This window comes from Eptatretus burgeri, chromosome 6 (genome assembly GCF_056783735.1).
Source record: "Eptatretus burgeri isolate ZD-2024b chromosome 6, Ebu_testis_v1, whole genome shotgun sequence".
NCBI classification, from domain to species: Eukaryota; Metazoa; Chordata; class Myxini; order Myxiniformes; family Myxinidae; genus Eptatretus; species Eptatretus burgeri.
In genome coordinates, this window is record NC_140966.1 from 31885756 (window position 1) to 31900755 (window position 15000).

Below are 15000 nucleotides of genomic sequence, written 5' to 3' on the forward strand. Positions count from 1 at the left end.
CCTTGGGGAAATCCAGCCTTGACAGGGAGAAGAGAAGAAAGGGCTCTCTTGACAACCACACATCGACAATGAGAGTTGAGGAAATCATGAATCCCACAGTGGAGTTGTCCTTGCATTCCATAGGCAGACAGTTTGGAGAGCAGTTGGACAGTTTTTCCATATCATGGTTTTGTTATTGATTTCATGCAATAATTACTGTTACAGTTCATTGATCCAGCCCTCCACCTGCCTGTGTCTTCGCTGCATTACAAAACGGGTGAAAATCATGGCTATTCCTTGAAAGCAACAGTTGGAGTGAACATCACCAAGTCTAATAGTGGAGAAGGACAGAGCATGTCTGAAGCAATTTTTCAGTATCGTCTCCAAGAGTTATATGCCTACGCAGCGAAAGGGCAAGGAATTTGAGTTGTACATCCGGTTCTCTGTCCAGCCGTTTTTTCATTTTTTTTCCTTTATTTTTATTATTTTTTTTTCTTTGTTTCCATGATAACTTGTGAACCATTTAAGGGATTTCAACCAAACTTGGAACATGTAGGAACTGCAATACAAAGATGAATTGACTCGATTTTGGGGTTCACCAGGTCGAAGGTCACATGGCCTTTTGAAAATCATTTTGCACACCACACCCCAAGTTTGAAGCATCTGATGAAGTCTCCTTTTCACCCTGACACTCTCTCATGTGACCTCAAAATTAATTTATTTACATGCCTTTAAACCTTTATTTCCCTCCGCAACCAAAGGTGAAAGAGGATAAGTTTTCACCGCTTTCTGTCTGTGCCTGTCTACAGGATATCTCAAAAAGTTGTGGACAGGTTCGGTGTGTGACAAGGAGGAACTGACTAGATTTTGGTGAAGATCCGGATCCAGATCCGACAACTTCAAGTTTTTTTTAGCGATTTTTCACCATTGAGAGATGGGGTCAAAAACGATATATAGCACGATATCTCAAAAAGTTGTAGACTGATTCGGATGAAACTTGGTGGATACGTTGGGTGTGTGACAAGGAAGAAATGATTCAATTTTGTTGAGGATCCGAATCCGACAAATTTTTTTAATCGATTCTTCACGATTGAGAGATAGGTCTCAACCGATATACAGCACCATATCTCAAAAAAGTTGCAGACGGATTCAGACGAAACTTGGTGGACAAGTTGGGTGGTCAGGATGAATTGATTTGATTTTGGTGAAGATCCAAATCCGGATACGACTCGAATTTTTTTTAATGATTCTTGAGATCTTGAGATCACCATTGAGAGATTGGGCTAAAACGATATATAGCACGATATCTCAAAAATATATTGGGCCAGATATGTTCTTGTGGATCAGGCATTACGGGGCAGAGTTCTGTGCTCTACCGAGTGCCCTTCTAGTTTAAATTGAATTCCACACTTGAACATGATAAAACACAAATTGTCTTCATAATACTTCCAAGAACCATGCTATACAATCGATACATAGCATGAGAAGGCATTCCATGTGAGAGGGTACAGTATCGTGGTGAAGAGGTGGCTGCTGGCATGGCTACATATGATGCTGATCGACACTGCATCCAATGGTGATCAATAAAGCCTCCATCTCCTAAATTGCGACTTGTCTTCGTCTTATTACAGTAGATTTGCTGGAATGCCAATAATAATAAAAAAACTGCGCAAATGCATAAGGGTAACACAAGACTGCTTCAGTAGCACTTATCTTCTGGATTTTTTTTTTGAAACGATCTTTACAATCATTATTTTATTAAAAATAAGGAAATATTTGAACACTGCATGGGGTATTGTGTTCTACGCACTCTCTGGTTATTGAGTGCAGCAAGATTGCATTGTCATGCTTGACTCAGTGAGATATGGTTTAAGGCTCAAACAAGGGATAAGCTGTTGATCCGAGGGATAACCATCTGCCGACAAGCTCATTCATGTCGTTTGAAAACTTTGACTGGGAGGCATCGTCAAAGATAAATCTAGTGAGAAGGTGGTGAGGGTAAACGAGGAACAAATTATCGGGACTGAGCATGAGAGATAGCAAGAATGCGAGGAGCACTTGAAACGGAAGAAAGGGGAAGCAGCACAATTGGGAATGCAATTTGCAATTCCACCATTTATGCAATAAATATTATTCCTAAAAATAGAAACTCTTGGAGTTTGCAGTTGTTTTCCTACACAGAAATGACTCATCATTTGTAATCACCCAGCTCAGAAGCAGACTGTTGGCTGTGACAGCGTGTATGTCAGGGGTTTCCTTTCTGTTGTCAGTTTGACAGAACCCGTTTTTGAATGCCACAAGGCAGGTCTGACCCACAAACAGTACGCCAGATGACAGAGTGCCAAAGACTACAAACGAACGCACCTGCACTTGACACATCTGCTTATCTTTTGATGTACAACTGCCATGATGAATCTCCGACGCCAAATAAAGTTCACCCAAAATCAAAGGAGGTCCAATAAACGCAGAAAAACAGCAAATTGTCTGAGAAAGAGAGGGCAGCAGGGTATCTCAATTGGTACAATACGTGTCGTCGGTCTGTTTTGTCGAAGCTCAATGCCTGACGAGTTAAGACTTTCCATTTTGGTGCAGTGCATGTATGAGGTGCTGCATCCCAGAGCACACAGTTATTCAGATGGAGATTCACTGGTAGTTGTGCAGTCTACATTTCGGTTGTGAATGCAGGAATTTTAGGCTCTGCAGAGAAAAATTAGTCTTTACCAGCTCCAGAAGAGAAGATGTTACAATTGGATATTAGGATTGCAAAATTTTCATATTGGATCAGAGGCATAGTCACAAAAGGCATTAGTTGGCATCCCATAGCCGATTGTTGCAGCGCTAACCCAGCCATCTGACATGGTAAGGGTCACTGGCATAGCTGACATGCAATTACCCCACCACATGGAACATATTCCCCACCACCCCTACACATTATCCATAACATCCCCCCACAACATTTCCCATCCTTCCCACCACATAACATTCCCAAACACATACAATACTACCCATTCCTCCCACCCCCACCCCATGTATAATCGCACCCCCCCACCCCATAACCACAACATCCACATCACCTCCCACAACCACACAACATCCCTAAACCCCCGACTACCATTACTTGATGACTTGTGAAGTCATTTTCCCAAGTTAGCAGGGCAAGTCGGGAGAAAACTCTCCACCCTCCACCCATCCGTGCTCTGTCCTCTGAGTGCTGAGTGTTAAGCGAAGCAGAATGTACAATCTATTTTTTTTTTTTTTTTATAGTTTTGATTAGACTCGGCCAGGATTAGAATGAATTGCAGATCTCCCAGTCTCAGAGCGGACATTCCAAGCACAAAGTCACAGAGTATATTTTGCTATCATTTTGAGAATATATATCAAGAAGCTACACAAATGATTGTGCCACCATTCTGGCAGTGACGTGATGACCAATGGAGCCCAGTCGCAAAAACCTTAATGGAAAGATAATTTAGAATAGAATGCCACATTTAATTGTAAACACAAACACAACGATTCGACCAAATTGGCCAAGAGATAACACATGGTGTTCATCCAGCTGGCCGTGAAAGATGATGTTGCAGTCAGACGTGCAGCAACATGTAAGCAGCACATGGGATGTGGATAATTTTTCATTGGAGCCACGCAAAATGCCAGACGACGACTCAACCCATTGTCACATTCACAGTAGCAAGTCAACTAAACACACACAAGCAGCCTTTGTTTACAGATAAAAATCATAGCCCAGAGGGGGAGCATATGGTACAATAACGACGATATGGCATGTCATAAAGATACACACTTTGTCATATAGCTGGAGCTCTGCTTGTGAGCACACACACACACGAATCAAATTATGGTTAAACCCTGCAATTTCACAGGAAATTGGCACAGCTGTATAGCAGGTGACATGATAGAGGTTACGTTGTGCTCAGAAAACTTTTGCTGCAAAGATGCATGGGGAGCGAGTAGGATAGGGGGCTCAGTTAGTGTTGAAAGTATAGGGTGGAGGCCTGAAATTTGCTCGGAAAAGGACTCTGGCTCCTATCAATGTACATTCATTTAATTGTCCATCAAACAGATGTGTTACTCAGCCATGAATAGCTTCAATATACGCCCAGCTTGGCACAAGCCCTGGGCTAGAGCGATGGCCTTAGAGGTACGCACACTTGCCTCTAAAGTTGTCCAACTTGAGATCAAATCTAAGCCCAACTGCAAACTGTCATCCTGGCATCTCGCAGGCAGAATGGAACATCAGTGTGTGTGCTGTCCTTTAGATGGGTGGCAAACTGGGCATTGCATCTGGCAGAATTATTCGGTGGATATATTAAAGATCCCATGGTGTCAATAGTCAAGAAGAGACAAGTCATCGTCGGCTGACTGTTGGTTTTTCTGTTGCCTTACATTTATATTTTAAAGCACAGACCACTTGGCCTTCATTTCAAAACTCAGACAAGAAAATGATACAGGTAGCAGTTTCTCACTTAATACTTGAGAGGTTAATAAAAACAATTAATTCACCTTCACAAATCAAAGCACAAGAGGTACACTAAAAAAGTCAAGCGAGTACGTCTGTGTATGTCACAACTAAATACACATTTTGGTTCAGATCCAGTCTGCAAAAACACAGAACCGACATTATGCAATGTCAGCCGTCACATGAAGTCAGCCTCCAAATCGGCTTCAGAAAGCATTTATTGTCAAATTTCTGGCCTGCCCTTTTGGGGAAGGAATCAATTCATGGAAGCATTTCTGGCTCCCTGGCTATCATCAGCATGGAGTAAATTCCCCCATCCCCAAGGAGATGAGCTGGCAGGCCATCCCATGAGGGTGTACACAACTAGCACCCATTTTGTCAAGAAAAGGCTTTTAAAGCCTGTGTTGGCTGATTGACGACGCAGTCAGCAGTGTAGAAGTTAACACCGCTTTCTGCAGGAGGCAGTGATGTTTTTCCACAAATGGCTACTGGGCCACAATGCAGATTCCAATGTGACATTTTTCTTCCCAAGTTCAATTTGGAGATCTCATTGACTGGTAATGATTAGTGAAACAGGGTGGATGTGTGGCAGGCACTCCCTGTCAATCAGGATCCTTGCAACAAGTGCTGGTGTGGGACAGAGGAGCATATTCACCATTCCAGTTGGAGTGCTAGTTTATCTCTTCTTTCTCTCTTTCTCTCTCTCTCTCCCCCCTCTCTCAGGATGGCCTACCAGTTCATCACCTGGGGTGACTCCACTGTCTGCAGTGGGTAACTGATAAAGTTATATGACCATTCATCTTGGACCTGTAGGCTCAGGCCTGTGCATTTAACAATATACGCTTTGGTCTCTGGGCCAGTGCATGCGTATACTAGTTTAACAAGCTTTGTTTGACTGTGTACTTTGGTCGTGGGGCTGACGTTGCAGTCCTTAGCTTTGTTAATGTTTGATTTTTTTGATTTTTTTTTAAAGGCAGCAGTCTATTTTATGGCCAACTGATAGTTATTGGAATGACTATGTATCCTAGTCCTACAGGTTAGGATGTACGGATTTTTGTTTGACAATGAAGTTTGGCATTTGAGTCAAGGTGCATGTGCATTTGATGAGCTTTGTTTGACCATGAGCCAAGCCTGGTGTTGGCTTAATGGTTAAGCCCCTGTCGTGAAGTTAAATAACACCAGGTGGGTTGACTCAGCCAGTCATCCTTCCAATGTCGACAAAATGAGTAGCAAGTTACTGGAAACGACGGGCACTGCATCAGTGGCACAGCTGCACTCCCCAGCATGATGCAACCAGCAGCTAGTGTGCATACGAAATGATAAATAAACCATGTACTTTGGTTTTAGGGCTGAAGTACACATGCTTAGCTTCGCTGCATTTCATTTTTAAACCTTTTTTTTTTTTAATCAACAGATGATGGCCAGGGAGCCAGAAACGTGTCCATGGATCGAAATACATTCCCTCAAGAGGTGGGCTGGCAATTTACCAATAGAAGGTTTCCAAATCCTATGACTTTTATTTATTCGTATGCAGTCTGTGGCTGCTTGGCTGGATCATATTTTTCTGGGGGTGTGGCTGTGCCGCTGATGCAAACCCCCCCTCTCTCCTCCCCATTAACAGCAAACTGGTACCAATTTTGCCAACTTCAGAAGGATGACAGACTGAGTTAACCCACCTGGTGTTAATTCAATACTAAGACAGGAGCTTGAAATAAAGATCCTAACATCTTGATCCAGCCACCATAACCGTTAATCCAACACCAGGGCTTCGATTGAACGACTGCTGGTGCAGTTGGGAATGTAGTGGCTGACTGTTTTTTGCAGTGGGTGGTTCTCTGAGTTTTGCAGACTGTGACTGAGACAGAATGCATATTTAATTGTGACATCTTTCTTCCTGGAGACAACTGAGAGATCTTATCAACCTGCAATGGATACCTAAACAGGGTGAATGTGCGGCATAGGGGTTCTTGGTCATCATGCGAGTTAAGAGATACTTGCTGAACAATATAAACAAATGTCCAAAAAAAAAAAGCACAGCCAATAAAAAAATCTGCACAACAAGATGGAGCATAACCAGTCTCGGGCGATGTTCCATCCATGAGCCACCATCCTCCTGAGCTCCCAGAGTCCCAGCTCAACTACACGTCTTGGTTTCGCCAAGCTATTAGCAAAATAAACCAATCTGAGCAAGCTTAACACAGCTCCAAGTTTGGGGTGAAATGTGTACAAAACGAATCTTTCATGGGTGAACCTGATCCACAGTACTCTTGGATGCAAGGTGAGCCCAAGATGAGACTTGGGGCAGCTCCATTAACTGAGAGGCGATTCTCACCATAGCATTGCATCGATGATCATCATCCCACATTACAACCAACACTGGAATTTGCAAATCAAAATGAATGTTTGGGATCAACACTCAGGCCACTTTGTCAATTCATCCTTCCTAAATCAAAATGGTCAATTCTGACAAGGAATTCCATCAATCAAATAACAAGAGTGAAACTATTGTCCCATTCAAGGGCATAACAAAGTAGTTTGATCATTTTAACTCAGTTGGTAGAAAATCAAATTGTAGGGAAAAGTCTGCATTACCGGTTTGGTAGTGCAAGTGGAATTCTACATAATACATCTGCAAAAATTGGACAATTTGCACACTACCTCATCCCAACCCATTTCCTTTGCTACCTTTACACTTGAATAGATGTCCTCAAAACATCATTCTACTTTTCTCTGCTATAGTGTGCAATTTCTTAACTTCCTAATCAATAAATCCACTTCACCCTTTACATGTACGTACACCATCTGGAGACCGACCCCAAAGCTTGGACGAGTGCACAAGCATGCACGCACCTTGCCTTCACTTCATCTGTGAGCAAAATCTATTGATAAACCAGTCTGTACCAAAACAAACACTCCACCACCATTGATGTTTCATCCCACTTAGTTCAAACAGCTCTATAAAAGAAGTGGACCCACAAAATGGATTTTGCAAACCGCAAACGATTTATGAAAAGCACCACTCACCCACCCCCTCCCCCAACCAATCTGGTTATTGTACAGCTCGACAGTTTCCACTTTTGAACAATATTTTTTTTATGTACCTCCTTATGCTTACGGAATTGGTGATGTATGCCCATTTGTACGAATCCTGCTTTTCGCTGAATACAGAATTTAACGACCCATTCATCCTTGCTCCAAGCAAGACATCTTTGAATATGAAAGCAAAAAGAGCACATCTCTGGACTAAAGAAACACCACACTTACAAACAGCCTCCTAATTCATAAATCTCAGTCAAGACAAATATTTGTTCAATCCATGAAACGTATCCTTTTGTCTCAAGTTTAGCATGGACTTTTGAAGAGCTCCGAGACAGCACATGTCAAACATTACCTGCTGAGACATGGGGGGGGGTTATAAAATGGATCAAAAGTACAGTACATCTTCAGTGGGCAGGTGGTGAAACGTCCAATTTTCCAAGACACCGATTGAGACTCAGCGTGCGATTTCAGATGTACAACTCAAAGTTGACAGGCAGCAAAACCTGAGCCTCAAAGTGTAGTGGCTTTTAAAATTGGACCCGCTCCATCGTGCAACAGTAGAATGTCAAAATGACGTCTTCTCGATCACAACCGATGCACATACAAATGGTACCATCGACTGTGGCACGCAACATGCCCGACTGCTTATTGACTTCCAATTCACACATCCCTAAACTGTCGATGGAGCGACGTGAGCAAAATGGTCATTATGTCTCAAGCCCACTTACCTTGCTGTTTGAAACGGATGCACGATATAATAAATTGAATAAATAATAAAAACGTTCATGTTTTCATTCATTCATGTCTCCAACGAAAAAAATTTAAAAAGCCAAAATGCATGAAAGACAGCAAAATAGGTTTCCAATGAGCAGAGGAATTCAGAAGAGCATTGACACTATTGAAAGTAGCCCAGATACATCCAGGTGATCAAGCACCAATTGGATTCCCTATTTCCCAAACCGATTCACTGGCACAAATGCAGTTTAAGTAGTAGCTCCATAACCTATCTATTATACCCAACCATCAATACTCCACTTTCTCCAAGTATCAATCCTCACATATTTGACAACATACAGGTACTGCACAAAGAAGCTCCATATTTCCTGGAGTTTTCCCTGTCCGATCCCCCCCAAAATATGACTGGAATATGACTATCTTGTGGGGGGGGGGGAGGTTTGGCCCAAGTCTGTCACAAACCAGCTGGCCAGGCCCGAAATCATTCAACTAGAACCGATTTAGGCAGGGATTTGCAACGTGTTCAGGATACCAGTGATAACTCTTGCTTTCCCTTTAAAATTATATTACAGGATATTAATACTGCCCAACGGTACATATTATTCAAACCTCATAAAAAAATATAAAAATAAAAACTATACACCTTTGCACTCAATGGGTCTGAGAGATCTGAGGAATATAACAAAGAACAAAAAATCGTAAAAATAAAAAAAATAATAAAAAAATATTGTAAAAAGATATTTTTTTGTTACAATTGTTGCTCTTTTGTATACAACGTTGAGGCTCATGGAGGAGCATTTACTCTAAAAAGGTGATTTATTGTTCCTATTATTGATAATATAAGATATACAAAAGGGTTTTGCACTTCGAGGTGTCAGGTGTGGGAGATTCGTGAAATGTATAAAAGGAAAGTTGCAAAAAAATATACACACACACACATACATATATATATATATATATATATATATATATATATATATATATATATATATATATATATATATATATATATATATATATATATATATATATATATATATATATATATATATATATATATATATATATATATATATATATATATATAATTCTTTTGTCCACAAAGTTGAGGCTTGTGGAGGAGCTTTTGCTAGAAAAAAAGGTAATTTATTTTGGAATGAATATATATATACATACATATACATATATATACATATAATATACATATACATATACATATACATACATATACATATACATATACATATACATATACATATACATATACATATACATATACATATACATATACATATACATATACATATACATATACATATACATATACATATACACACATATATATCGAGCCTGGTGTTGGCGCAGTGGTTTGGGCAGCGGCTTGGGATCCAAAAGGTCCTGAGTTCAAGCCCCGTTGAGCCACTGAATTAATTCACCAGGGGGTTGACTCAGCCTGTCATCCTTCCGAGGTCGGCGAAATGAGTACCATTATACTGGGCCGGTGTATACCCCGGTTAAAATAGGTGTACCATTATACTGGGCCGGTGTATACCCCGGTTAAAATAGGTGTACCATATTCCTGTGTCGTAAGAGGCGACCAGGGTTGCGTCAGGAAGGGCATCCGGCGTAAAACATGTGCCAAATCACTATGCGGATCATACGGATGATCCGCTGTGGCGACCCCTAACGGGAGCAGCCGAAAGAAGAAGATATATATATATATATATATATATATATATATATATATATATATATATATATATATATATATATATATATATATATATATATATATATATATATATATATATCACATGCATGTATTTTATAGGTCATGAAAAAGACTTAGATGCAGAATATCAAACACAGGAATTTTTTTCAATTCTTATATTTATATTTTCATCCCCCCCCCCCCCCCCATACCACATTGAACTTGGTGGTGGAGGAGTATTTGCTCAAAAAAGACGATTCACTAATCCTTTTATCTACTAGATATACCCAAGGATTTGACTTTTCCAGGTGTCGGGTTTGGGTCATGCAGATGAGGTACTTAATTCAGCAAAACAATGCCGATTACAACTCAGGACGCGTGGACCCGACGATTGGAAAAAGAGGGGGCAGCATTATGAATTACTTTTCCCATGAACCTGAACAACAGAATAAATAAAAAAATAAAAAAAATAAAAAAATAAACAAACAAACCCAGGAATATTTGGCACCACTTGTTTGTGAGCATACCTGGAAGGTCACACAAATAAATGTTTGTAGAACAAAATTATAGCACAACAAACATCATGTCAGATCCCAGGACTCGTGGAGTGAATTTAAGGGTTAATTTTTATCGACACTCAAGGTTAACGATTTGAAAGGCTGTGGACCGAGGGCGAGGATTCCCGATCAAAATAAACATTTATCATCATTATATGAAACGGATCGATTGGAACGTCCACACTGACCGGCGGAGGCCGTGGAGGGACGTCGGCCATGACATGCGAGTTCGTCCCAAACCTCTTCTGTCCGAGCGCTCCACAGAGGCAGACAGCGGCGTGTCCGTGTCGGACAAGACTCGCCGTTCGATCCGGATGTGAGTCCTGGGCTGGCGCCACAGGTGCTTCGGTGCCCGGCGCGGTTGTGCTTCCTTGTCCATGTTGCGCGTCGCAGATATCCTGAACTTGGTGAAGATATCAAAGTTGCGCAGAGATCTGAAAAATAAAGACAAATAGAAAACAACTCCCGTAGTTGGACTTCACCATAACGAGCTCGTCGGGCGACGGGAAAGGCTCCTCGTGATGCTCGTAGCGATCGGGTCTCAGATGTGCAGCCAGTTTAAACGGAACCACGCACTCACGGCTTCCTCCTTCCCACTCGCGACCCTACCCCCCTCGCACTCACACTCGCGACCCTACCCCCCTCGCACTCACACTCGCGACCCTACCCCCCTCGCACTCACACTCGCGACCCTACCCCCCTCGCACTCACACTCGCGACCCTACGCCCCTCGCACTCACACTCGCGACCCTACCCCCTCGCACTCACACTCGCGACCCTACCCCCTCGCACTCACACTCGCGACCCTACCCCCTCGCACTCACACTCGCGACCCTACCCCCTCGCACTCACACTCGCGACCCTACCCCCTCGCACTCACACTCGCGACCCTACCCCCTCGCACTCACACTCGCGACCCTACCCCCTCGCACTCACACTCGCGACCCTACCCCCTCGCACTCACACTCGCGACCCTACCCCCTCGCACTCACACTCGCGACCCTACCCCCTCGCACTCACACTCGCGACCCTACCCCCTCGCACTCACACTCGCGACCCTACCCCCTCGCACTCACACTCGCGACCCTACCCCCTCGCACTCACACTCGCGACCCTACCCCCTCGCACTCACACTCGCGACCCTACCCCCTCGCACTCACACTCGCGACCCTACCCCCTCGCACTCACACTCGCGACCCTACCCCCTCGCACTCACACTCGCGACCCTACCCCCTCGCACTCACACTCGCGACCCTACCCCCCTCGCACTCACACTCGCGACCCTACCCCCTCGCACTCACACTCGCGACCCTACCCCCTCGCACTCACACTCGCGACCCTACCCCCTCGCACTCACACTCGCGACCCTACCCCCCTCGCACTCACACTCGCGACCCTACCCCCTCGCACTCACACTCGCGACCCTACCCCCTCGCACTCACACTCGCGACCCTACCCCCCTCGCACTCACACTCGCGACCCTACCCCCTCGCACTCACACTCGCGACCCTACCCCCTCGCACTCACACTCGCGACCCTACCCCCTCGCACTCACACTCGCGACCCTACCCCCTCGCACTCACACTCGCGACCCTACCCCCTCGCACTCACACTCGCGACCCTACCCCCCTCGCACTCACACTCGCGACCCTACCCCCCTCGCACTCACACTCGCGACCCTACCCCCCTCGCACTCACACTCGCGACCCTACCCCCTCGCACTCACACTCGCGACCCTACCCCCTCGCACTCACACTCGCGACCCTACCCCCTCGCACTCACACTCGCGACCCTACCCCCCTCGCACTCACACTCGCGACCCTACCCCCCTCGCACTCACACTCGCGACCCTACCCCCTCGCACTCACACTCGCGACCCTACCCCCTCGCACTCACACTCGCGACCCTACCCCCCCTCACGACCCTACCCTCTCGCACTCACCACTCGCGACCCTACCCACTCGCACTCACCACTCGCGACCCTACCCTCTCGCACTCACCACTCGTGACCCTACCCTCTCGCACTCACCACTCGTGACCCTACCCTCTCACACTCACTCACCACTCGTGACCCTACCCTCTCACACTCACTCACCACTCGTGACCCTACCCTCTCACACTCACTCACCACTCGTGACCCTACCCTCTCACACTCACTCACCACTCGTGACCCTACCCTCTCACACTCACTCACCACTCGTGACCCTACCCTCTCACACTCACTCACCACTCGTGACCCTACCCTCTCACACTCACTCACCACTCCTGACCCTACCCTCTCACACTCACTCACCACTCGTGACCCTACCCTCTCACACTCACTCACCACTCGTGACCCTACCCTCTCACACTCACTCACCACTCGTGACCCTACCCTCTCACACTCACTCACCACTCGTGACCCTACCCTCTCACACTCACTCACCACTCGTGACCCTACCCTCTCACACTCACTCACCACTCGTGACCCTACCCTCTCACACTCACTCACCACTCGTGACCCTACCCTCTCACACTCACTCACCACTCGTGACCCTACCCTCTCACACTCACCACTCGTGACCCTACCCTCTCTCACTCACTCACCACTCGTGACCCTACCCTCTCTCACTCACTCACCACTCGTGACCCTACCCTCTCTCACTCACTCACCACTCGTGACCCTACCCTCTCACACTCACTCACCACTCGTGACCCTACCCTCTCACACTCACTCACCACTCGTGACCCTACCCTCTCACACTCACCAGTCGTGACCCTACCCTCTCACACACCACTCGCGATCCTACCCACTCGAGACCCTACCCTCTCACCACTCGCGACCCTACCCTCATGACCCTACACTCTCTCTCCCCTCACGACCCTGCCCTCTCACACTCGCGACCCTACCCTCTCACACTCAAACTCTCGATCCTCTATTCTCGGGATCCTCCTCCTCTCTTACACTCGCATTCGAGACCCTCCCTTCTCGTGTCGCAGCCCTCAGCACGTGCAAAGAAACAGCGCGCGGTGTTCCCCGCACCGTCGCTTTTAAAGGGGGGCGGCGGTGAAGAGCAGGCGGAGTAACAGAGGGCTGGGCATCATGGCGATGGGGGTTGGTCTGGGAAAGGAAGGAGAGGGAGGGAGAGAGTTGTACAACTCCCATTAGCAATAACAAACCGAGGGGAAACGGAGTGCCAAGGCAGATGAGACGCAATTTAATCGGCGTGCAGCACGAGGGGCTTCACGTGGCCAGCTCGTGCAGGTGTGTGCATGGACATGGTAGTGAAAGGCGTTTGGTTATATTATTAGTCTCCGGTCGTTATCATCACGACAGCACGAAAACTTTAGTGGAGGCGAAACGGACCCCAAACGGAGATCACGTGAAACGGACCACACGATCGACATTCGCACATCTATTGGGGTCACAGGTGACCGCGTAATAAAAACGGCCCTTTTGCAATGCAGGTGTGTGATCGGTCTTTCATGACATACACCTGCGCAGGAGGAGAGTGACATATTGTCACCAACAATCGCATGACCTCATTAACGTTCCCAGTTAACTTGTGTGGTGTGTTTGTGGACATTTAAACATTTGTGTTTTGTTTCTTTTTACACATTAATCGCCACATTTTACTCATTTATATACACGAGTGCGTGCCCGTCGGCGCAAACAAAAAAACACTTTCAAACCACGAGCCAGAAACGACAACCACACAGGCCGTTTCTTCGCTCTCGCGACAACCACACCTCCACACACAGAGTTAATTAAAATCCAAATTAAAACCAAGTTTACCTCCCTGTGTTTGCTTGCCACGACATTCGCCGGCATGCAACCGGCACTGCCCGTGACGTCATCGTCGCACCGGCCGACGCAGCAACGTGTCATGTCATTGGTTGGTAAATAAATGGCCGCAGCAACGTGTCATGTCATTGGTTGGTAAATAAGTGGCCACAACTTGGGAACCACTTGTCCGATTAATATCAAACCTTTAAAAGGCACATACTCAGGTCCCCAGCAATATACCTGGCAAGTTTCAATTATATCGGACCAGTGGTTGTTGAGAAACAGCGGTCACAGACACACACACACACACACACACACACACACACACACACACACACACACACACACACACACACACACACACACACACATACACACGCACACACATACACACACAAACATACACACACATACACACACATACACACAAACATACACACATACACAGACAGACATACACACACACACACACACACACACACACACATACACACACATACACACACAAACACACACACATACACACACATACACACACAAACATACACACACATACACACATACACACACAAACATACACACACATACACACATACACACATACACAGACATACACACACACACACACACACACACACACACACACACACACACACACACACACACACATACACACACACACACATACACACATACACACACAAACATACACACACATACACACATACACCGACAGACA

At 45.5% G+C, this 15000-nt stretch overlaps 2 protein-coding genes across 2 annotated transcripts in view; one reads left to right on the forward strand and one right to left on the reverse strand.

Annotated features, from left to right (window-relative positions):
• LOC147024498 (3',5'-cyclic-AMP phosphodiesterase 4C-like) overlaps positions 1–14356 on the reverse strand; it is a 209782-nt gene extending 195426 nt beyond the window's left edge. Inside the window, exons 1-2 of the mRNA XM_085884489.1 lie at positions 14271–14356; positions 10684–10929 (exon numbers count right to left, since the gene is read on the reverse strand). Coding sequence (XP_085740615.1) covers positions 10684–10929; positions 14271–14332 — 308 coding nt within the window. The 5' untranslated portion in view covers positions 14333–14356. The remainder of the gene's footprint in view (positions 1–10683; positions 10930–14270) is intronic.
• A 276-nt stretch (positions 14357–14632) lies between these two features.
• The window catches only part of LOC147024500 (uncharacterized), a gene marked incomplete at both ends in the record, with an annotated part of 826 nt that continues 458 nt past the window's right edge, over positions 14633–15000 (forward strand). The window contains one exon of the mRNA XM_085884488.1: positions 14633–15000. This exon is cut by the window's right edge and continues 25 nt beyond it. Coding sequence (XP_085740614.1) covers positions 14633–15000 — 368 coding nt within the window.